This window comes from Notamacropus eugenii, chromosome 1 (genome assembly GCF_028372415.1).
Source record: "Notamacropus eugenii isolate mMacEug1 chromosome 1, mMacEug1.pri_v2, whole genome shotgun sequence".
NCBI classification, from domain to species: domain Eukaryota; kingdom Metazoa; phylum Chordata; class Mammalia; order Diprotodontia; family Macropodidae; genus Notamacropus; species Notamacropus eugenii.
In genome coordinates, this window is record NC_092872.1 from 501,939,065 (window position 1) to 501,964,664 (window position 25,600).

The following is a 25,600-nucleotide window of genomic DNA, read 5'->3' on the forward strand; positions in this document are numbered from 1 at the left end:
ATCCTTGGCATCCTTTTGCTCCTATTTGGAGGAAAGGAAACCACAGTTCTTCAACATCATCATCTAAGTAACATTCAAATAATGCTTTAAAGTTTGCAAAGAGATTGCAAATATCTAATTTATGTCCTCACAATCACCCTGGGTGGTCATTATCCCCATTTTATAGATGCAGAAAAAGAAGCAGATAGAGATTGAGTGATTTGCAAGGGTCACGCAGCTAGTAAGTGTCTGATGTCACTTCTGAACTCAGGTCTTCCTGGCTCTAGATACAGCACTCTACGTATTGCTTTTTTTAGCTTTCTCAGATGATGACCAAGGTTGGTCAATCCAACTGATCAGAACATAGCTAACACCTTTGATGGGCAGGGCATAACTAGAGCTAGATAACTGGGACTTTTGCTAAAGTGCCAAAATTTAGAGAACTTAGCTCACTATGAGGGAGAGACATCTCCTACATAAGACTTTCATTGATTCCCTTCACCATTACTTTGTCTTTGCTTTTCATGTATTCCACATTAATTTATACATGTACATGTTGTTTCTCCTGTTAGAACACAACAGAGGACTGGGATGTTACACTTTTGTCTTTGTCTCTGTAGCACCTAGCATATTGCCTGGGCACATAGATGTTTAATAAATGTGTGTTGTTAACAACACAACTCACTTTTAGAGAAAGAAAGATTTGGCACCTGGTTACAAAAGACAAATAAAGTAGAAGCTATCAGATGGCTGGCTTCTTCCTAGCGCACACACACACACACACACACACACACACCCGGTGTGCTCCTCTCCATCTCAGGGCCTAGTTAGTAAACAAATTGCTTAGGTATTATCTGCTTCTGTGCAGTCTATTATGATTCTAAAAGGAAAAACTCCCTTTCTACAACAGTATCCTTAACTGTGGTCATCTATTAAACTTGGGAACAGGGCAAGATGGTTGTGGATGGATCATAGATTTAGAACTGAAAGGGATCTATCATGTCATCTAGTCCAGTTCCCACATTTTACTTAAGAAAAACCTGAGACCCAGGGAGATTCAGAGACTTTGAACAAAATCATATAGACAGCAGCAAGGTTTTCACAGCTGCAAAATGGAGATAATAAGAGCACTTATCTTCCAAGGTTCTTGCGAGGATCAAATGAGATTGTTTTTTATATGATGCTTAGCTCAATGGCTAGCACATAGGGGTCATATAAATGCTAGCTTATTATTAGTTGTAGCAGTAGTAGCAAATAGTAGTATTTATATTAGTATTAGACATCAAAGGCAGGATTTGAATCCAGGTTCTCTGACTCCTAGGTATAATCACCATAGATAAATAGTAGATAGATAGAACACTTACTAAACACTTATACGTGAGGCAATATGCTAAACACTAGGGATAAAAAATATAAGCAAACAAACAGTTCCTGTCTTCAAGGAGTTCACATTTTAATGGGGGAAGATAGTCAATAATGGTGAAGTGGGCAGGGTAGAGTTGCCCAGCAGTATGATGTAGAGATGGCATTGAAGCCTAGTTCTAGTCAAGCCACGGAAAACATAAATAACAGAGCTATCATCCCATGATAAAGTTCTAAAGTTCTGGTTAGGAGACAAAGGGTATGGCCAGAGAACATAGGCAGCATGGTCAGGAGCTAGCCAGAAGACAGTTCAGAGTCCTACAGGGTCAGTAGCATAACTTTTATATCCAAAGCACAGTATTACATTGCATTTAATTACTGAAACTTTTGATATTGCATAGCACTGTATTAGTGGCAATCATCCTTTTTAGCTCAATTATATTTAAGATTTTTGGTTAACACCACAGAATAATTCTATTGGATATGAAGTTAGATATTTAGATAACATTTTGGGGAGGAGGAAAGAACATATTCAAAAGTTATTTGCCTTTCTTTGTGTCTGTCTCTGGATTTTAAACACTCAACTTCATCTTTCCAAGTTGAAAGGAATAAGAAACAAAAAAAGTGTCTAATCATCACAAAGAAAGAAATGGCACATTAGTAATAGTCCATGGCACCATGTTTTCAAGAGTGAGGTGAGTTTCGTCGCAATGGATGGAAATTACTTAATGGGATCCTCACCATCATTTTGTCAAATTATTGTTGAGATTAGAGTGCAATTTTCTTCAAAGAGAAGAAGAAAATGCTAGTCAATGGACTTGGTTATTGAAAAATAAATATGGAAAATAAATTTTTTCCCCAAGAAAAGAAACACCATGGTATGTGGCATGAAGAACACCAGCTCAGCAAACACTTCTATTTTATTCACATAACCATCAGTAAAACACTCAATGCTTGCTTCATTTCTTTGTGTGATGTAATCTCATGACTGCAAAGGTATAATCAATTTTAATGAACAACAGCTTAGTTATCATGAAAGGTTACTGTGAGCACCAAGAATATGGGGTGGTCACACACAGGTCATGGGCTCTATTCCTAACTCTACCAGCAACTTTTTCCATATGCCATTAAAATGGTTTAGAGATGCCTGAGAGAATGATCATGGCTTAGTTGATCAGAAGGACTTGAAGGATATCATTTCCTACTTTGATTTTTCCCCTACTTCATATGACACAACATTGCTGGAAAGATGAAAAATATTTCTTCAAAGAGAGGAAGCACAGACACTCTACCTAGGTTCAAGCCAATCAGTGCTGCCTTACAGCTTGAAAAGAAAGCCACCATTTGGAAGTGAACTCTCCACCTCCTGGCCAGAACTGCCAGGCTATTTTCTCTCAGAATATATATATTCTTTAAATCCACTTACCCTCACGAGCTGCTGTGGGAAAGGACCACGGGAATTTTCTGGGACGTTGATTGGTGGAATGACCCAGTCCCTCTTTTGTCTTCTTAGCCCATTAGAATTCTGATGTTGGGGCCATGGTAACAGCATATCATTTGGTGGCGGCATAATTTCCAATGATGCACTCTTCTTCCCTTTTTGCTGTGTGTGTGTGTTTTTTTTTTTTGTGGGGTGGGGAAGGGAGAAAGGGAGAGAAAAAACCATTATAAGATAATGCTACAGAAGAAGTATTCCCCACCCTGACCCTTGTAGGCTCCAATTATTTGTTAACACTATTTGTATGACATTGCTTAGTTCCATAAAAAAAATCTTTATGTAGGAAACCCATGTACTATTAGCTGACATAAAGTTGAATCAAATGTTTCTTCATTAAGGGGCATGACACATAATTATCTTCCTGGCTATCAATATAATTGGACAAAACTATGGAGAAAGTAGCTTTCTGGAATTTATAGGGGCCATTATGCCAAAGGTAGACTTTCGAAAGGAGATGAGATGCTTAAACTGGGAAAAGCTTGTAAGAATCCACTAGACATATGGCTGCACTTCCCTCATATCTCCTGTCCAACATGTTCAGGGTTTGAAAATGGTTTTGTTTTGTAAATGCAAAGCTGGATAAGGAAAAACATGGATGGTAGAAGCATGGCACTAAGAGTACTACATTTGGAGTCAGAGCACCTTGGTCCAAAACCTAACTCTGCTACTTTCCACCTATACAACTTTAGAGAAGTCATTTTATCTTCTTGAGTCTCAGTTTCCCTCATTATAAAACAAAGGATTGGAACTAGATTTTGGTTCTAAATCCATGCTCCAAGCATCCTCATAGTTTAGAGTCAGAGTTCCAGAGATAAAAAGAGATAGAGCTGAAGTGGTAAGTCTACATAAACACAATAGCCTCTGTAATTCACCTAAAAAAGTATTGTAATAATAGATGTTTTTAGAGAGGCATCACTTGAGAATTCTCTCCAGATAATTCATATCCACCCTAGCTAGTATCCAAGCTTTCAGATGTATTTATTTTCATTTTGATTCCCTCACTGAGTCTTCATGTTAAAATTTACAGTGATTACTAATTAAAGAGCATAAAGGACTGAAAGGTTTCCCGTAGGTCATTATCCTCCCCTAGCTTATAAAGAATGAGCTGAACTTGTGCATTCTTCATGGTGCCCTTAATTTCTAGGGAAATATGACATTATACAAATATCTCTTTAAAGTAGGATTAATAGACATTGCTTAATGATTAATCACCAACATCCTTACAGTAAGTGAAGAAAAAAAAATACATTTTAGCCTCTTCTGTGAACTTTCATATCTAATTTTAGAAGTAGTGTCACCTCTTCTCGACAAGATTACAGCTGTACTGTTTTGCATACTATCTTCCACCTTAAAGGAGTGGCAAATGCTTTAAAGATGTTTACAGGCAAATGAGAATCAAGAAAATCGCCTTCCTAACAGCATTTGATATTCTTGTTAGATGTTTTAGTGGAAAATCCTGAAAAGTGAATCACATACAAAATCCTTTCCCACCAGGGATGTATCAGAAGTTACAGCATCATACCCATTCCTCAATGAGTTTGGGGAAAACTACCTGAAAAGGACACATGAAGTATCCCTCCTCTTGACACAGAAGTGTGGGACCACAGTGGCAGAATGTTGTATACATTGTTAGATATGATGACTGTCCTCATTATTTTTGCTTAATTGGTGTTCTTTGTTATTTAGTAGGGCTCAATTTGCAGGTAGGTGTAAAGAAGAAGGCATTCTAGCCAGAAATGGCCATGGTGTAAGAACAAAAGGCACCAGGAAATATCTGTGATGTGACTCTGGGCATTACCATGGAGTTATGAGAGCAACAAAAATATTTATTAGCTGGGGTTATTCATTGGTAATAAAAGATAAGTAGGGAAGGAAGAGGAATATCAAATAATACCCCCTTCCATTTACCGAGGATTTATGATCATCATACATGGTCATCATGATTTTAAACATGTTATCTTATTTGATCTTCTCAGCAGTCCTTAGGATAAGAGGGAACATGGGGGAGATGGAAAGATCACTGGGGTTGCAATCAGGAAGACCCCGATTCTAACATAATAGCTGTATGAAAATGTCACTTAACCTTTTTATCCCTCATTTTCTCCATCATAAAATGAAAGGGTTGAATTCAATGGCATCTGGGGTCTCTTGCAACATTAAATTTATAATCCTATGACACTAGGATCTTATGATCATATGGTAGGTTGGGTAGATATTATCATCTTTTAATAGAAGAGGAAACTGAGGCAAAAAGATCTTTCCTGTAGTAATAAAACAAATGAATGACAGAGATATGATTAGAAATTAGGACTCTGAGTTCTGAGAGCTCTTTCTGTTTCTAAATTGACTCATATCTAATGTAGATTCATGACATCCGTAGAAAAAATATGCCACTGCAATAAGTGTGCAGGAATGAGGTAGAAGAAAACTGACATTTTAAAATAATGACCAGTAGTATTATTCATGGTCTGGTTGTAAAAGGGCACAGTAAGGAGAGTACAGGAACCTGTGAGTGAACTTTTGGGAGATTTTTCCAAACTTAGAAGACTCTTTGCCTCAGGAACGTCTCCAACTTACATAAAAGACCTAAATGCATCTCTTTCCTGGGTATATCGGCTTAAGAGAATGGATGTGGGTTAATTTTTATTACTCAAGTGGGTCACTGAGAAGATGATTCTTAGATCAAAGTCAAACAATTCTTGCTTTCTGGAGTGTGTAGAGAGAAATGAGTCTGAACCAAAAGTGATCCTGGAATAAGTATAAATCTCAAAGCTTTCAGGATTAGCCTGATCGCCCTGGCGTGCCTCCTTCAGTTTTATAGAATATCTTTCAGCAAGTGACATGGTGGAGACGCCCTGATTTGTCTCTCCTGATAGTGTGAATCTGCAGTAGCACCCACAAGCTGGAGAGCTCCTCCTCAGAATCTCAGAAAGGCTTTGATGCAACTGCATAGGAAAGGAGAGAACTGCTTTATCTTCATTTGCTAAAGATGAATTCTCATGGCATTAATTTCTCTTGTGTTGTTTAAATAAATTGCACATATTTGCTACTATTTTAAAGCTGTGAGACAAATGTAATAACAAAATCTGGTGAAAATAAATGCCAGACCTGCTCAGTCTTCTGCCTAAAATATGCACCAACTTCTCTAGAAGAGCAGAGAAACAATGTCAACAATTAACAAATATCCCTTTAAAACCATCATATTCCTTTGAACATGGAACAATCTTGGGCCCATTCGGGAAAAGCAATATAAACACTGAAGCTAATTACACTAATTATAAATAATGCTTACAGTTTTCTCTTTAAAATATTTTTCAACAGACGACACCTGCTGATTTCCCCCCACTGGATTCCTATGCTCAGAATTTTATGGAAAGCAAGCAAATGACAGCTAATAATTTGAATATAACCTTTACACAACAAAAAGGAAAAAAAACTCAATACAGTAACTCTGCAATTCTCAGTAAGATTTTAAAAATTAAGAAAACAATAGCTGGGGCTCAGAAAATAGCTCAGAAAAAAAATGTCACTGGACTTTTATGGAAAGTTTGCTCAATGCAAACAGGGAAAAGATATTTGTTCTCCTTTCAGAGTTGTTCTTTAGGACCACAGAGAGAGCTGGTATACCTCTAGAATTCAGTTTTATAGGACTAACATGTGAACTCTTCTAAATTTTTAAACAAAATCTAGCAAAAGGGCTCATTGTACCAAAGGGCCCATTGTCATTTGCTTTCTCTCTCTTCTGGCCTCTAAAATGACATTTTAAAGATGCATAAAGAGAAAAGTACATATCTACATATCTCAGTGGACAAATGTAATGTGGACAACAAGGGATGGTAACATTATCATATGGAGGAAACATACTGCTCAGGCAATATCATGATATGGAGGAAACTTACTGCTTCTCAAAATGCCACAAAGGAACAGCTGACCTAAAATCGAACTCCAATATAACAGAGTGCTAAAATATAATCAATAAATAATAATGTGCATATTAATTCAAAAGAAGAAGAATGAGAGGACACCCTCAACCTACCCCTTTGAAGAGGTGGGAGGACCACAGGAGTTGCATATTGTACATGTTTCTTGAACTTTTCATTATAGTGATCTGCTGTGCTGATCTCTCCTACGTCCTCCTTTTTAAAATACTATTTGTTTTATGGGATGGCTCTCTGGGAGGGGGAAGGGGAAAGGTTATTGGGGAAAACTGTGTTTATATGAAAACATCAAAAGAAATCAATAAGAACTTATTTAAAAAACAATTAAAAAATCATTTGGGAAGTATAGACTGTTACAAAATTCTGTTTTCACAAACAAAGGTGATAGTCATAATGAATACATGTAGAATATTGATCATCCTCATGGGGGAAGAGAGAGAGAGAAAACCAGAGACAGAGAGAGAGAGACAGAAAGAGAGAGAGACAGAGACAGAGAGGGAGGCACGCAGGTTTGGAGAGTACAATTGTATCACTGTTTCACCTGTACTAACCAGGTGAGAAAATGTCCTGATTTGTTTTTCATATGGTGGAGTTGTTCCTAAAGTGGAGAAGGAGGCACCAGCTTGACAATACTTTCCCCTACTGGCATAAGACTGAATTTGCTTTTTTCTGACCAAGCATTTTTCTGATCTTAATTTGTAATAAAAAGTAATGGGAGGTAAGAGTGACTATGTTGAGTAGACCCAGTTGACAGTAGAGGGTTTTGAATGCCAGGCTGAAGGGTTTGTCCCTTGGCCATCATTATTTGTTGGGCAGTGCTCACTAACCTCCTCCATTTTGTAGCAAATTTTAATCCCTAAATTTGCCAAAACTCTGATAGGAGAGGAAAGTATCCATCATGAATAGTAGAAATGAGTGGATGAATGGATGTGAGCCAACACTGGTATAGAGGTGAGTAGACCTTGTGGAACTTGTTAGGATATTGGAGGGGAAATGTTCTCTGATATTGAAAGGAAAGAAGTGAGGTAAGGATATGAATTCATAGAACTTAATCATGATGGGGGTTCTGAAGGGGAGTTACAAACAGGTCATACCTAGATTTGAAGTACCAAACTGCTAGTACCCAAACATCTCTGAACTAGATTCCAGTTATGTAAGGTGGAAGGAATGATATGGTTTGGCTGTAAGATGGATGGAAGAGAATGATATAAGGTGAAATCTAGTTGTAGTTACAGACAACATGGAAGAAGATTTATAGCCTGAGGTGTGTAGCAAAAGTCTGGCCTACCGTGATCCACCATTGAGATATCCAAGATTCCTGCACATATCCCAGATGAATACAGCAATGGGGAACCTGTTTATATACTGATAGGGACTTTGGTTGTACAATATCTTAATTGGAATAAAAAAGTTTTATGGATATTGAAATGAGTTATGTCTCAATTTAATCATCAATCCTGGCTTTGTTTCTGGTATTAATTTGCTACATGTCCTTAGACATTTCACCTCTTTGAAACTTAGTAAATTAAGGGATAAAGCTCTAAGCTCTTTCTCATTTCTGACATTAATAAGAATTATGAAGATGATAATTATAATAACAATAAAAACAGCTAACAATTACATAGTTCATTGAGTTTGCCAAGTATGTTATACATATTATTTCATTTAATTCTATTAACATACTCACTTTATAGACGGGGAAATTGAGCCTAAAAGAGATAAGTGACTTGCTCAGGATCATACAGTTAGTAAGTGTCTGAGGCAGGATTTGAACTCAGGTCTTTCTGACTCCAAGTCCAACAACCTAACCGCATCTAATTGTCTCCTATGTCATTCTTTGATTTTTATGAACCCCTACCATGTCCTAATGTAGATAAGATTTTTGATCAAATATATCAAATATTTAATAAAAAAATCTACTATGTGCCAAGTGCTGTACTAGGTACTGGGGATATGAATATAAAAGTGAAATTGTCATTGATTACATTCTAAACAATTTACAATTCTTATGTACGGTTACAGGTCCAGAAAAGAGGTCCTCATTTACCCAGCTCTTAAAAGGACCCATTCTCTTTTTAGACGTATTTTTTTTGTCATTCTGAACTTGACAAACATCTAAATGTCAGCATTTCCCAATACAAAGAACAGAAAAAAAAGATTGTCCTAAAACTGCACATTCCAGTTTAGTTCCAGAGCTTTTTTTGTCTGAGTTTCCCTCTTAACTTCGTTCTGTTCTTTGTACTTCAAGGAAAAAATCCTTCTTTGATGGGCTAATCATTTTTTACATCATTATTGCTCTTATTCCCTCAAATTTCTACCTCCTTTCCTAAAAAAAAAAAAAATCTCTCGTATAACCAATAAGTGTGGTCAAGCAAGAAGAAAGAAAAAAGAAAAAAAAAACACACACGCTGAATTTTTCTCATTCTTAAGGCTCTTTAGACGAAGTTTCTCACTTCAGGGCCTCTCTCCCTACTGGGTCTTAATCAATTGTACTCAGTGTTGGATAAGTTATGCTTATAATACCATAAGGTGATGACTTTCTCCCCTGGTAGATGTTCTTTAATTATCCTTGAGTTTCCTGCATGACCGATAAGGCACACAGCTTGTGGCTTCCTGTACTCCCTTGGTGGTAGAACCTAGTCCCAGCTACATACTGGTAACAAGATAAGAAACTCTCCCCATTCAGAAGCACTTTAGCATTGGCACCGTCAATTTCAGAAAAACAAGTGATTAGTGAAATGAAGCCTAGTGGACTGAATCAGTTGGCGCCCCCAATGAAATGACCATCTCCCCCTTCCACTGGAGGTACCAGTTTCAAAAATCAGAGAACAGCTGCCTCAGGTTATCTCTATTGTTAAGTTTCCTCCTTGCCTAACCAAAGGGCGATTTCTCTGTGTACTTCCTAAACTCTCTTCCCATCATCCTACTTCTTATTAGACATACAGTTTTATTTTATTTTATTTTTACTAGAGCAGCTATGTTCCTCTCCCAGGTTTTGTTCTGCATGTAATGGGGGACTGTTCTGAGTGTATGATTATGAATGTAATTGATCATGACTTTTAGGTGAAGTCAGCAGAGACTTCTCAATATTAGGGAAAAGCTCAGGCATTTCTCCTCCATCATCATTCATAAGTAAGGGATGAATAATGTAAAACTGACCTGGGGCAAGTTTTAAATTATCTCCCTTTCTCAAAAAAAGAAAGAGTGTTAGAGAAAGAGGAGATAACTCAACTTTTTTTCGTAACTACATGAAGAATAATTAGATTCATTATAAATTTATGCTATTCATACATGTATGATCACCTATGAATATATCACAATGGAAAGGGATTGACCCATAAAACATTAGGTCATGACACTTAAGAAAGAACTACAAACAACCTGGGATCTCCCACTAAAGCTGGAGAAAGCGCAATGTTGTTCTACAGTGAACTTTTTTACTCATGATTAAAGATTCGTTATGGAGTGTGGGCAGGTGAATAGTCTCTACAGTTTGGTTGTCACTCTACCTACTAAGTACACAAGGCCACACAGAAGCATAATTTTAACAGCTCAAAAGACATAGCTGAAAAGGTCATGGGAACATCCATTTAGAGACAGTAAAGCCTATCTGGTTCAAACTGCTCATTTTACACATAAAGAACTGAGGCCCAGCAAAGGTTAGGCATGCAACAAGCAGGTGGCTGAAATGGGAAAAGAACTCATCTTCCTCACTCCAAAACCAGTGCTCTCTCTATTAAAAACCTGTCATTTTTAGGGCTTCTCTATCATCATGAAGGAGACAGGAAAGAGGGGATATAAACTTATTTACTGATACTCTAAGTACTAGAGCTAAGAGGAAGGCCTTAGGTATACAAACAGGAAGGCTTTTTGTGGTGGTTGTTATTCTAGAATTTTGATTTTATTGCTGCAAAACTCTCATTATGGAAATTCCCACTACCTGCTGCTGTTGTTTCTGCTGCTGCTGCTGCTGCTGCTACTACTACTACTACTACTACCACCACTAACTACATGCCAGAGACTGTGTTAAGAATTTTACAAATACCATCTCATTTGATCTTTGTAACAACCCTGGAAGGATAATAATAATAAACAAACAAACAAATAATTAACATTTATATAGCAATTATATGTGCCAGGCTTTAGAATTATTATCTCATTGGATTCTTCCAGGAACCCTGGAAGGTAGGTGCTATTGTTACCCCTATTTTACAGATAAGGTAACTGAGGCAAACAGGCTAGGGTCACACAACCAGTAAATGTCTGAGGCTGAATTTGATCTCCAGTCTTCCTGACTCCACGGCTGGCACTCTTTACATTGCACCACCTAGCTGCTGCAGATCTGGGGATGCAGATCAGGAACTCATTTGTGAATTATCATGGTGACAGATTTTAGAGCTGGAAGAGAACTTAGATGTTATCTAGTCCATCATCCTCCTTTTATTGATGAGGGGACTGAAAGCCAGAGAGTTCAGCAACTGATCCAAGATCACGTAGGTAGTCATTGTATACGTGTAATTTGACCGCATGTCTTCTGACTCTAAAACTAGCATTTGTCTGCTGTACCACACTTAGAGAGCGGTCCAGGGGAAGTAAGAGGCTGTGATTTGTCAATGTTCACATAGCCAATACGGAACTTGAACGGAAGCCTTCCTGACATCAGGGTCAATTCTCTTTCCATCCATTCCACCACACTACCTTGGGGCAGCTAGGTGGTGCAGTGGAGAAAGCACCAGTGCAGGAGTCAGGAGGACCTAAGTTCAAATCTCACCTCAGACACTTGACACTCACTAGCTGTGTGACCTTGGGCAAGTCACTTAACCCCAATTGCCTCATCCTGGGTCATCTCCAGTCATCCTGATAAATATCTGGTCACTGGATTCAGATGGCTCTGGAGGAGAAGTGAGGCTGGTGACCTTGCACAGCTCTCCCTCACTCAAAACAAAGTCAAGTGCAAGTCATGTCATCATTTCTCTGATGGCATGGTCTTCAGCAATGAAGGACGAACACATACACACCACACTACCTAATGGAGGCACATTTAGGACAGATGAAAGAAATATCTGCTCTATGCAGTGGGGAGAAGACTTCTATAATTCATTAAAAATTAATTCCAGCTCTAAAGTTCTATAATTCCAAGTGATATGTACTGAACACAGAAATGTTGTTCAGTCATTTTTTTAGTCATCTCTTTGCAACTCATTTGGGGTTTTCTTGACAAAAATACTGGAATGATTTGCCATTTCCTTCTCCAACTCATTTTATATATGAGGAAATTGAGGCAAACAATGTTAAGTGACTTGCCCAGGGTCACATGAGGCCATATTTGAACTCAGGAAGTTGAGTTTTCCTGACTCCAGCCCTGTTGCCCTGTGCACTATGACACCACCTAGGTAGCTTCAAAAAAAAAAAAAAAATGGTCCATCCATTCATAAAGGATAGAGCCAATGAGTTCTCTGTCAGTTCTTATGGAAGATCACTAATCTTTGCATCTGATACTAGGTGAGGGCAATCATGCCTACCCCTTCGTAGACATAGAGTTAGAAAGAACCTTAGAGATCATTTAGATCAGCTTCTTCATTTAACAAATGAGACATTTAAGTCACTTCCTTAAGGTCATATGGGTAGTGTCAGAACTAAGATTTGAACCTGCTTCTTCTAGCTCAAAATCCAGCACACTTTCTGTTGTACTTTGCATTCTGAAATTCACTATGGCTTAAGAAAGCAACATGAGTATTAACTTGAGTGACTCAATACATGTAATTTCTGGAGACTTCTTAAAGGTGGCTTCTCTTGGGAATTACAAGCCAGCATTGTTCTACCTGCTTTTTGTTAAACCTATTCCTAATCAAAGTGAGTTGATGTTAATCTCTGTCAGCTTCAAGGAATCTGTTCCACACTTCTCCACCCCCTTCTTTCCCAAAAGGTAATCATCAGCTTTCACTACTGCAGAAAGTCACTCTTCAGAATAGTCCCAAGTGAAATCTATCATTTTTCATGATTGGCAGTATGATCATTAGAACTTCTAAGACTAAAAGACAAAAGTTTGTTGAGACATGGAACAGCCTGCAGTTTTAATTTACATAAACTGATAATATGAGATACTTAATAAGCAGCATCAAACACCTTTGGGTAAGAAGGAAATAGGCGCTTTGACTGGTTTTATAAGATCTGCAGAATTCCAGACAAGGCAGTAGGAAATCAGAGGAATTCAACAAAGAAAGATAAATAAAAAAATGTGATTGCTGCCCCTGGGAAGCAAATGTTGTTTGTAATTTCTCTTTTTTTCATACTGGTCAGTACAAATACATCTATGACTGATTAATCTGGCCCAGATGTGTGACTCAATTGGGATAGGAAATTGCCAATTCGGAAACTCCATCTCCCAATGCAGATCTGCCAACGTTCTGGAATTTATATTCTTAGAGTATAGCCTGGAGGACTAAGGGATTAAGTGACTTGTCCAGGGTTACAGAGACCATAGGACAGCTAGGTGGTGTAGTGGGTCCAGTGCCCACCCTGGAGTCCGGAGGACCTGAGTTCAAATCCAGCCTAAATACATACTAGTTGTGTGACCTTGGGCAAGTCACCTAAGTCTGCCTCAGTTTCCTCTTCTGTAAAATGAGATGGAGAAGGAAATGGTAAACCACTTCAGTATCTTTGCCAAGAGAACTCCAAATGGGGTCACAGAGAGTCAGACACAACTGAAACAACTCAATGACAACACACAACCAGTATGTATCAGAGTTCAGGACTTGAACAGAGGCTGAGGGCAGCTCAGGATACCACACTTCTTTATCTATGTGAGATGGATAATATTTAAAATTTGTATAGAGCTCTCAAGTTTGCAAAGTACTTTACCTAACTTTATCATTTGATCCTTACAATAACCCTGTGAAATAAGTGCTTTATTACACTGATTTCACAGATAAGGAAATTGGCTAAACTTTACATAAATTCTATCCTTTGGTTCTCACAACAAACCTGTAAGTGGATGCTATTATTACCCCAATTGTACAGATAAGGAAACTGATACAAAAAGTTGTTAAGTGCTTGCCCTAGCTCATACCTGAGCCAGAATTTGAATTCAGGTCTTTCAGACTCCAAGTCCAACATTCTGCCCACTGCATGAAGCTGCATCATGCCACAGGAGATGAATTTTATGAAAGTGAAATTGAGAATGGAAAACATCTTCAAAAGGGAGAATCCTGAAACTCAGGTGAGCAGTGATCATTCCAAATGGGATTAGTATGTGTGTATTTGTGTGTGGGAGTGGTCATTGAAGAGAAATGAAAGTCAGAGCAGGAATCCCATTCACTTTGGGCAATGTTACAAAGATCATTGTGTGTAAGCTCAAACTCTAGCAGGTCCTCCTAAACTGGACTTCTGGTGGGCCTGGTGATGGACTGTGATTCTGCTCTGATATAGGTACTCTGGCTAAGTATGAGAGTTTCGTCATCAAAGAATTGGCTGACAGGTGATGATTTTATTTTGGGGAAGGAGACAGAAACTTATTAAATCATTTGCTAAGGTATAGAGAAGTCAGGGTAGTGGTACTGTGGAAAGAACACTGACCCTAGAGTCAGAGGGACCTGAGACCAATCTCTAATGAGTGCTAATTATATGATTTTGGGAAAGCCATTTCACAAACTTGTGACTCAGTTTCTCCATCTATATAATGGGGAGACTGGACTGAATGGTTGCTAGTGAGCCTTCCAACTCTAGATCTATGATCCCATAAATTGGTGGAGGGAGTACTTATCCTTATGAGATTAGGAATCTTAGGATTTCAAAGGAATACATTCAAAAGAATCAGTATGGATTTTATTTTTTCTGATAATATTTCTTGGGATTAAGGATAACTGATGAAAAGAAGGGAGATCCTATAGATATTAGAAAAAGGCTATAGAACTTTTCACCTCCAAGGCTACTGCATTTGCAAAGCAAGGCTGTCCTCATCAGGAAGGCTTCGGACTATTGGCAAAGCAGGTTAGGTATTTGAAGAGCACAGGAAATAAAGCTGATGATTTCACTAATCGTCAAGCAAATTGACGCAGAAAAGCACCCTAGACTTTAAAGAATTTTGCAAACAGCACACCCTATTTCCTCCACAAAGAAATAATCACAGGTGTGTCTGGTCATTTACAAAGACAACTTGTTTTGTCTGTCTAGTTTATTCTATGAGTAATTATCTGAATTGAAGTGGAGAGTTTGCCATCTGATTTCTTAAGTCAACGCATGTTTACAAAGAAAAGGAAAATAGTTCCTTAAGATCAACAGTCCTGTGGAGGGGTGAGGAGGAGGAGGGAGGATGTTCAAAGTTCTTTATTAAAGGCTGGGAAACCCAATCTTTTCACTAGTACCCAAATACTGCCAGTGAGTAGAAATAAAATCAGTGTTCACCTTCCGCTGTGCTTAGCAGTAACCAGTTCATCCAGCTGGTGCCTCTCCCTTTTTATCCAACCTGTCTTTGATATCACTCAGCCCCTGGCTACAGAGACATCTGGAAGTTATTATCCAACAGAGCATATCACAAGCCCATTTACATAATATAATATCATATTTTGTGTTCCTGCTTTGCTGAGAGTTTTGGATCACATTCATGTTTAGGTAAATAAGCAGCCAATCCCAGCAGTACAAATAATACCGTGTCTTAGGGTAGAGGCTGCAAATATTATTGATTTTGTAGAGATCAGTCCTCAAAATGAAACATTTCCCACTCGGTGCAATAATGCACAATTCTTGCACCGTGAACAAACATTGCTCATGTTGGGCATAAGGGCGAATCAGATTTATTTCCAAAATATCAATGTTATTTATGACTTGCCTGCATTCCTCTGATTTGTCAGACTCATTGTTTTCATCGTTTCCATATAGCTTTGGGTTAAACATGTTTCCATAAAGAAATAATGCTGCTTTTCTCAAAATGTCAATCCCAGCCTTGCTTTTTACTGGTGATAATTAGATTTGCTAAGAAAAAAAATAAGCATTGAAATCTATAAAGGTAGCTTTGCCACCCCCCCCCCCACCTCCTACGTCTCTTCAATATACATTTGAAAAATGGCACATTTTGCTTGCCTGCCAGCATGTATATTTAAAATATTTAACTAGGGTATTGTCTGCAGCATTCTAGCTGGTTTCCATGGTAGCTAAGGAAGGACAGCAGAAAATGGTATTTAACAAACACAAAATAAAGCAGCCCCCCAAATCTCTAAGTTCTTTAACAAACAAAACATGTGAGCTATTCTAAATAAACATTTGCATGAATCCCTTCTCAAAGAAACTTACTCTATTTTTGCTTACGTTGAGGATACGCCTCTGAGATGAATGATCTGTCATTTTCCCAAAATGCACTACTATGTTTCTCACCTTTTGATCTCTGATAAGAAAATCATCTGAAATATTCCTATCATCCTAATGAAAGATTTACTGAAAAAAAAAATAGTATTGTTTGCTCATTTATCTCTGGCAGAAAAAGGATGGATTCTTTAACATTTCTGGTCTTGCTAAACTCTCCCCCCAAAATGCTGAGCCACAGGGGAAAGAAGAGCCAGGGAACATGCTGGAACTTCAATTAACAGAACAACATCTCGGGTGGATAAAACTAGTGTGTTGGAACAGGAGGTTTGGAGGAATGTAACAAGTTAGGGAAAAGTGCTTTCCCCAGTGGTGGCCACCAAAATTCTTTTGGGAATACTGGTCTCTAGCCACAAAAATAAGGCACTTTCACATAGTTTCCAATGAACCTTAAGATTCAAATGACTAATAATAGTTTTCTGTCAAATTCTCCCCTCCCCATCAACTATCCACCCTCCCCATCAACTATCCACCCTCTCCCCATACACTGACATAACCTGAGGAAAATGTCCCAACATGAGCAATATTTCTAGGGGAAGGACAATAACGCTATTGTTTCTCTAGAGGAGTCACTAGTGGACAACGTAATGGGACTTTGGAAATATCTCACTTAAAAAATAAGGAATCATATTCATATTTTCTCTCTCTGTTTCTGTGTCTGTCTCTTTTTCCTTCTCTCCCTCCTTTCTCTGTCTCTCTGTCTCTCCCTCCTCTCTCTTTCTTAGACCTTTGAAATCTGTCCTCTTTCTCAACCTTTCCAGTCTTCTTACACCTTACTCCTGCCCCAAATCGCTCCAATTCAAGGATGCTAGCCTCCTTTCTGTTGCTTATACAAGATACTCAATCTCCCGATTCTGGGCATTTTCATTGGCTGTTCTCCCCCCCTCCCTCTTGTCATGAATTTTCCACCTCCTGACTTCCTTCAAGTCCCAGCTAAAATTTCATTTTCTATGAGAAGCTCTTCCTCATCTCCCTCCATGCCAGTGCCTTCTCTCTGTTGATTATCTCCAATTTACCCTGTATATATCTCGTTTGTACATAGTTATTTTCATGCTGTCTCCCCTATTAGACTGTGAAGTCCTTGAGAGTAGAAACTGTGTTTTGTCTTTCTTTCTATACCCAGTGTTTAGTACAATGTCTGGCACATAGTAGGCATTTAATAAACGCTTACTGATTGACTCACACACACACACAGATACACACACACACACACACACACACACACACATACACACACACACACAGAGCCAGCTCCATAAGCCTCATCTATTAATTCCCAATACAAACATCTCTGGTTTGAACCAATCATGCTAGACTATTTGAAGTGGTAAATCAAGCTGTTTGTTTGATTATCTCTAGGGACTAAGGCAAACATAGAAATCCCAGAATTTGTACTTTTATCAGATCTGGCTATGGACAGTCAAGTATGTTCTGTTTGGTTAGAAACTCATTAAACAAAATTACCTTTTCAGTTACAGAAACAATACAATTATACTATAAAACATTTTCAAAATTAAATCAGCTAGTTAAGCCAAAATTTATTACTTCCTCCTTTCCCTGTCCCCATCCTTATTTGTTAGCAGTGGGGCTGCATAGTACAGTTCACATTAGAGTCAATTAGTAAGAAAAATTGTCAGTTTTGGCAAGCATGCTACCTTCCAGAACTCTTAAACAGGGAGATGGAGACAAAAAGTTCGAATGAGATTCTAACCTGAGAGGAGACTTTCAGTTACATTTCTTTCTAAGTGGCACATGGGGATTTGCTCAGCTATAGCAAATAGCTCTCTTTTTTTCTTTTCTGAAATTGTCCTTGAATTTTCAAATGTCATAATTATAAGTATTCCAAAGAGTTAAACTCTAAGGTCACATCTAGCACCAAGACTGCAGACAAAGCATGGACCAGATTGTTCATATTGCTAGTATATAATCTCCCAGCATGGCTTTTCCAGACAGATGGATCTTAAGTTCCTTTCAATGTAGGAGAGTCCTATAGGATTATATATTCTGACCTGGAAGGGGCCTCAGAGGACATCTAGTTCAGCTGTCTCATTTTACAAACGAAGGAACTGAGGTTGAAAGATGTTAAATCACTTGTCCAGCATCAGACAGGTAATAACAACAGGGTTGTGAAAGCACATGGTGTGATTCAAGGTTAGTGCTTTCTCTACTACAAAGGCAGTGTGGTATGTCAAGTAAGCACTGAATTTGGCATCAGGAAAACTGCTTTGAATCTTGTCTCACATACTTATTAGCTAAATGATCCTCAACAAGTCACTCAACCTAGGTTTCAGTTTCCTCATCTGTCAAATGAGCCTGTTGGACTCAATGACCTTTCAGCTTGGAAACTATCATCCTATGACAACATTGAAGTGAGACAATATGGCAGCTATAGCCCACATGATCAACCCTTCATTTTAGCAAATATTCAGATATACACTATTTAAATGGACTCCTCTACTTTCTAGTCATAAAGGAATGTTTCTCATGACTATTACTCCTTGTATAATCTAGGGGAAAAATAATGCTGACTGTTTCAAATCATGCCTTTTTAATAAAGGTATCAGAAAAATGTTTCCCCCTACCAATTCTCAAGTAAGAGGTTTGACTCAGGATAAGAATCCAGTTTGCCTTATACCTGGATCACTTAAGCATGTAAATCTGAGATGATAGTATGAGTGAAATTTGATTTTAGCTTAGATTTAATAGAAGAATCACCAACTCAAAGGGTAACAACATTACAGTGCCTTGATGTCTCCTCCTAAAATGCCACTATCAAAGTTTTTCTTTATCCAATTTATTTCTCCGTTATTCCACAGTTAAAGAGAAAAAGGACATTTATGTAAGCTTAAGGGATCATCTATCCTGAAATTCAAGATACTTGGGAATGATCAAGAAAGAGATTTATTCCTCTTGTAGCTGATCTCAGAACTTCCTTTCCTAACTCCCTGTTTTTCATCTTGAAGTCTCCCTCCACAGCTAGAATGAAGCACTCTCCTACCCCTATGGCCTCTCCCTATGATCGGATGGCTCCTCCAAGACCCTCTTTGAAGGAGGGTGCTGGGCTAGCCATAGTCTTTAGGTCATCCTCCTGTTCTCCGCCATGCCCTAACTCCATTGAAACATAAACTCCTTGAGGACAAGAACTCTTTCTTTCTACTTTCATTTGTATTCCCAGCACTTAGCATAGGTCTGCCACTTCATAAGCACTTAATAAACACTATAATAATCATAATAGCCAATATTATATAGAATTTTAAGATTGACAAAGTACACTAAATATATTATCTCGTTTGATTCTCACAACCATACTATGAAGTAGGTGCTATTATCTCCATTCTAGAGATCAAGAAACTGATTCTAAGAGAAGTTAAGTCCAGGTTCACGTAGGTTAAGTAAGCATCTGAAGCAGACTTCCCAGTGACAGCTTCTATCCATTATGCACCCAGCTTGAAGAATATAGATGACACAGTTCTTTAGATATAATCAGGGATTCCTGTCATTTGAAGAGAAACAGAGACAAGATTCTAAGTACAGGAATTACTTTATTATACTGGATATAATAAACTAGCATTTATTAAGCACTTACTGTGTGCAAGACTTCTGCGAAGTCCCTGACCTGAAGAAGTTCACAGTCTAAGGGTGATGACGAGATGCAGACAACTATGTATAAATAAGATCTATACTATACAGGATGAATTGGAGGTAACCTCAGTGGGAAGGCCTTAAGATTAAGAAGGACTAGAAAAGACTTCTTGTAGAAGGTGGGACTCCAGCTGAGTCTTGAAGGAAGCCAGGAGGCAGAGGAGAGGAGGGAGATCCTTCTAGCTATGGAGGAAAGCCAGTGAAAACACTGTTTTCAGGGTTTAGGTGATCTAAGACTTTCACATGCTTGTGCAAGAAGGAGCTAGGTATATATTCAGACTCAAAGACTCTTAGTCTTAAAAAGGAACCTTAGAGATATTATAATCCAACTCTTGCATTGTAGAGAGATTTAATTCAATTCAAGAAATATTTATTAACTGCCTACTAAGTATTAGTGATACAGGGAAAAATAGAAAAAAGCTTCTTTTCATCAGGAGCTGACATTCTATCAGAAGATTACTACATATATGCAGAGAAGTGAATCATATGACAATAGCTAACATGTACATAACATATTCAGATTTATAAAGCATTTTACATATATTATTTATTTGATCTATTACCTGAGAAGGGAAAAAGCACATTAGAAAACTGAGGCCCAGAGGCCCAAAGAGAAGCACAGAGACTTGTTCAAGGATCCACATAAAGCTTGTGGCCAAGCAGACATTAGAACATAGGCATCCTGAATCCTAGCACAGCACTCTCAATTCTGTGTCATGCTGATACTTTCAAAGAGGGGAAAGATAGTAAAACTATCAATGACGAGTGTCAGGTTTGCCTGTTTTGCTGTGACAATAATTAATGATAACTCACATTTGTGGTATATGGTTTACAAAGCATTTTCTTCAGCCTTGTGAAGTAGATAGTATAAGTATTATTATCCTCAATTAGAAAGGAAGGAATTGAGGCCCAGAGAGATTAGGCGGTTTGCCCAATAGCATACAGCTAACATATGCAGATGTACAACTTCAGTTCAAGTCTTCTGACTCCATGTCCACTGCTCGTCTGAGTGTAGTTACGTCCTGAATTAAAATCTGCTAAAACCATTCACCAAATAAGAACACCAGGTCTGGAGTCAGGAAGATCTGAATTCAAATCTGACCTCAGATGCTTAATAGCTGTGTGACCTGGGAAAGTCACTTAACCTCACGTGCTTCAGTTTTCTCAGCTATAAAATAAGCTGGAGAAGGAAATGGGAAACTACTCTAGTATCTTTCCCAAGTAAATCCCAAATGGGGTCATAGAGATGGACATGACTGAAATGATTGAACAACACAATTTTATCCAATCCAGAGAGAAGAAAGGCAATCTATAGCTGAGAGGTATGTAGTACAGCAGAAGACCTGGATTCTAGTTCCAGCCTTGCCACCAATGAAGCTGTTTGATCTTGGGCATTTACTGATCTCTCCCCCACCCCCATATTACCTTTGTATATATTTTGTGTGAATGGTGTATATCTATATACACAGGTATTTGAAAAGTCTTGGTCATTTTTAAGCTTTAATAACTTAAATATATGGAAATATACATATGTGTATGCTTTTGACTTTGTATTCCCAGAATTTAGCACAGTTCCAGGCACATAGTAAGTCCTTAATAAGTTCTTCTTAAAAATTGATTTAGACTCTTGAAGGTCCAGCTTCCTCAGGTGTAAAATAGGGATGCTAAGACTTTCTCATCTTAATTCATAGGATTTGTGTGAGGATCAATATAAGGATGTGAACATGTTTTGAAAACTATAAAGAATTATACAAACGAAAGGCATTTTCCTCCTCCTTCTCCTCCCTGGGCCTTCATCACCTTCTCTGTAGAATGAGGAAGAGCTACTGAATGACCTCTAAGATTTTTTCCAGCTTTAAAATCCTATACTGAAAATTGTTATTGTTACTACAAGTTTCTGATGAGCGAGATCAAATGTCAATTTCCTTTGGGTTATCTATTCCATTCATGGCTCTTAGCCTTTTCTTTCTAAAACCCTTTTTTTCTGGTGTCACTTTTGCTAAATGGTATTAAAAAGGGAAACAAACACTGGTATCTAAAATCAGATAGGAGTTATGTCCAATTAGTGAGGCTCTCCTTGATTTGGTTAACTGAATTAATACAGTGCTTGCTGGTGTGAACTCCAATCCCCCAAAGATCTATCTGCTTGGTTACCTCCATGCAAAGAGAGAGTCGATAAAGAAGAGTCCTAGTTTCTTCAGCAGTCAAATTACTCAGATCATTCAAAAGCTTCATTCAGGTAAACATTGTTTTGACAGACAGCTGATATTGATTGTGCAAAATTTCTGTGTTTTTGCTGGGCAGCTGCTGATTTGACAAGTGATTCATGAAAGAATGCTCTAATTGTAGCACATGGGATAGAACCACGAGCAACCACGTAGACGTAAAAACTATGAATTTTCTTGGCACACAAACCCACTACCCCTTCTCATGCTGGTAAACCAATCCCCCATCTTTAAAGCTGTAGTAGATATTTTTCACCATGTCCACACAATGACAAGCCGATGGGCTACAGAGTGAAAAATTCAGACAACTACCCTCCACTCTCCCCCTTTTTCTCTCGTTTGCTTTACACATTGCCAGAAAACTGGTCTAACTGGTGTCTTTCTACCTATATTTCTAAACTTCTGATTGAGCAGACTAATTGCCATTCAGAGGCACTGCCTTAATTGGATAGTTTTCCACTGCTTTGATGGAATTTTGTAGACCTATAGAATGTTAGAGCTGAAAGGGACCATGAAGAGCCTCTGGCAGTCCAGTGTTTGCGCTGAACAAATGAATGAGAAAGGGAGAAGGTTGAACTAAAGGACTTCTTAAGATCCCTCCAAGCTCTAATAATGCATTCTAGGACCTTGTCCATCTCTATCCTATTCCAGAGGAGTGGCTTCTCCTTTGGTTTGCCTTTTGCCTTCTCTGGAATTCAGATCTAGCCAGATGCAACAGAGTAACTCAGTCCAAGTGAAAGTCTATTAAGAAGTTGTAAGCCTCTGGAACTCAAAATATATTTCTTAGGGAACAGAGGAAGATAACATTAAGGTGCACTTTTCAACTGGAAGCTTTAGGACAATTTTTAGAGGCCACTTCTGTCATTTATCATAAGATATAATTTTGGGAGAGCTGACCTACTGTCCACATTCATTACTAACCAGGCATTCTGCATGTCCCCCCAATACGCTTTGGGAATTTCCCCCTTCCTTTTCTTAGTCAGAGAAGCCTGGACATTTCAGCCTGTTTTCTTACTTTGCTGGCTCTGCTTACTGCCTGAGGCATTAGAGGAGAGGAGAGCAATCTTCTCTCCCACAATAATATCAGCCAATTTGTGTAGTTCTTTGATAGGGGAAACAAATATATTTCTCCTCCAGTCCCCAAAGGCAATCAGTTTATGCCTGTAGCAGGTCTGATTTGTCTGACAGTACTGTCTTAACTTGCATAAGTGGGTAGGTTATTAACACTCATTAAAATAGCCACTCTTCAAAAACAAAAATGAAAACACAAAGTGACCCTGTATGGGTTGCCTTCAAGCTATGTAAGGAAGTGGTTTCCTTTTATTTCATCTAAATTCACTACTTTTCAATTTCATTGAGTGCCTCATTATGGAAAGGGATAAAAGGTCTGGCTATTTTCTGTCAACAGCATGATTCTTTATCATACAGACCTCAGCCAAATGATCTCATACTTGATTTTCCAAGTCAAATATTGTCTTTTTTGACACTCCTTTCTTTTTTAAATCCTCCTATGCCCATTATCATTCCTTCTGTGGATCAACAAGGCTTTTCTTCAGTTGAAATCCCTAAAATCATGGGTATCCCCACTTACAGCAGTCCTCACAGCAATCTGTCAGAGTGTGCAGTATTTGGAGGACGGCTGATGACATACTAGTCTCTCCAGCCCCACTGACATGCAAGAATAAAGGCACCATTAGTGAGCAGGAGGAACAGCAGCTGAGTCTCAGATGTATTTGGCTTTCTATTCCCCTTTCTAAGTGACTCTAGACTCTTCCAATGCACCCCACTCCCACCCCAAGCTCCCCACCTTAAAAAACAACCAGAGGCACTTGAGTTAGAAACTGGGAAGGTGTTGGACATAGGTACAATAGCTAACTGGCCAATAGCATGGCTGTTGCTGCTGCAGAAAACTCAGTTGTGGACTCACAATGATATTGTATACAAACCTTTGAGAGGAGGTAAACCAAACCATATTTCTAATGCAACTGGGGAGTTTGTTACTGGAAGGAATCCTATGATGACAACAGGAATACCTTAGGGTAGGGCTACTCAATCTGGGATCTAAAAACTTAAAAAAAATGATAATCGTATCCTTTGTATTCCAGTGCATTTTATTTTATGGATTTAAACTATTCTGAGAAGGAATCCATACTTTTTACTAGACTAGTAAAAGGGTCCATGACTTTAAAAAAAAGGTTAAGAATTTCTGCTTTAGGGTTACTGCATCATAGGATAATCAGCATAGGGTTACAAAGTAACTCAGAGGTTCTAGTCTAGTCCACAATTCCCTGATTTTATGCATGGCGATTCAAAGAAATTATTTGCCAAAGGTCACCTAGGGAGTGGTTACATGACAGGAAAGATTTGAACTCAGGTCCTCTCACTCCAGAGCCATTACACATCCAGTGTGCATGTTGCCTCCCCTATAATGATTTATTTTTGCAAAAGAATTAACTGTTTATCAGTTCCTAATTGATTTTTGGATGTGTTAATTTATTAGTATCACATGCTTCTCATTTCCTCATTTCTCTTTCTTAGAAAGGAAGTGTTATGTGCATAGAAGACCTCGCATGAGAAAAGAGTCGAAGGAAAATGGTTTATTGTACTGAAGGAAAAGGAGTTCAAGACTTAAGCAGAGGAGGCTATGCAAAGATGAGAGTGGGAGGAGGAGAGGAGATAGAACATCTTTGGCATATCAGGAAAAGAGAGTAGGAGAAAGTGAAAGTGAATGTAGAAACTCTGAGTTTGAGTTTCAAATGTGAAGGCCAGAAATTTGGACCTGCAGGATTAGGTAAGAGGAATTTAATAAGGGATAATAGGATGGAATATTTAGAGTTGGTGGCAACTGATGACTGATGAAGAAACTGAAGTCTAGAGAGATGGAGTAATTTGTCCAAAGTTACCCAAATTGTTAATGGCTGAGTCAGGGTGAGAATACAAATATCTTGATCCAGCGAGCCTTCCACTGTGTCCTACTTCATTTCTATTTGTAATTCATCTCTGATGGGCAAATGAATGAGTTATAGCATTCTACCAGTCAGGCCAAGGTGAGGTTACACAGGTCAATGAGTTTTCTTTTTTTATTTCTTTTTTTTTTTCCCAGTGAGTTTTCTTCTGTTTCAAGCTGAAGATAACATTTCTAACCCGGACCATCATGCCAATATGTGGTATAGTCACAAGGGAGAACTGGGAGACAGAGGAGATGGAGAATTCATTCAAACAGCATTTAATGAGCATCTGTTATGTGTTAAAGCCCAGGGGCAAATGCTGAGGAGGATACAATTATTAAGATACTGCTTACCCTTCAGAAACTTGTAATCTAGTAGTGGAGACAATAAATGCTAAGTGATGTAGAAAGTCTTATGGAAAGTGAGCAGAGGGAGAAATGACTTCTGGATTGGGGGGGGGGGGATCAAAAAGCTTTGAGATGAAATGAGACTTGACTTGGGCCTTGAAAGATGGATAGACTTTTAATACGTGCATATGGAGAAGTGGGCTCTTTTAGAGGTACTTCTGGACCCTAGAAATGTTTTTATAAGAGGCAAAGAATTCTAGTAGAGCATAGGCTACATTAGGAAAATGACTAGGAGTCCATTTTG

General features: G+C 38.3%; 1 protein-coding gene across 1 annotated transcript in view; it reads right to left on the minus strand.

Annotated features, from left to right (window-relative positions):
- The window catches only part of CDH4 (cadherin 4), a 1,168,514-nt gene that overhangs the window by 411,348 nt on the left and 731,566 nt on the right, over positions 1-25,600 (minus strand). Inside the window, exon 4 of the mRNA XM_072633380.1 lies at positions 2,768-2,944. Coding sequence (XP_072489481.1) covers positions 2,768-2,944 — 177 coding nt within the window. The remainder of the gene's footprint in view (positions 1-2,767; positions 2,945-25,600) is intronic.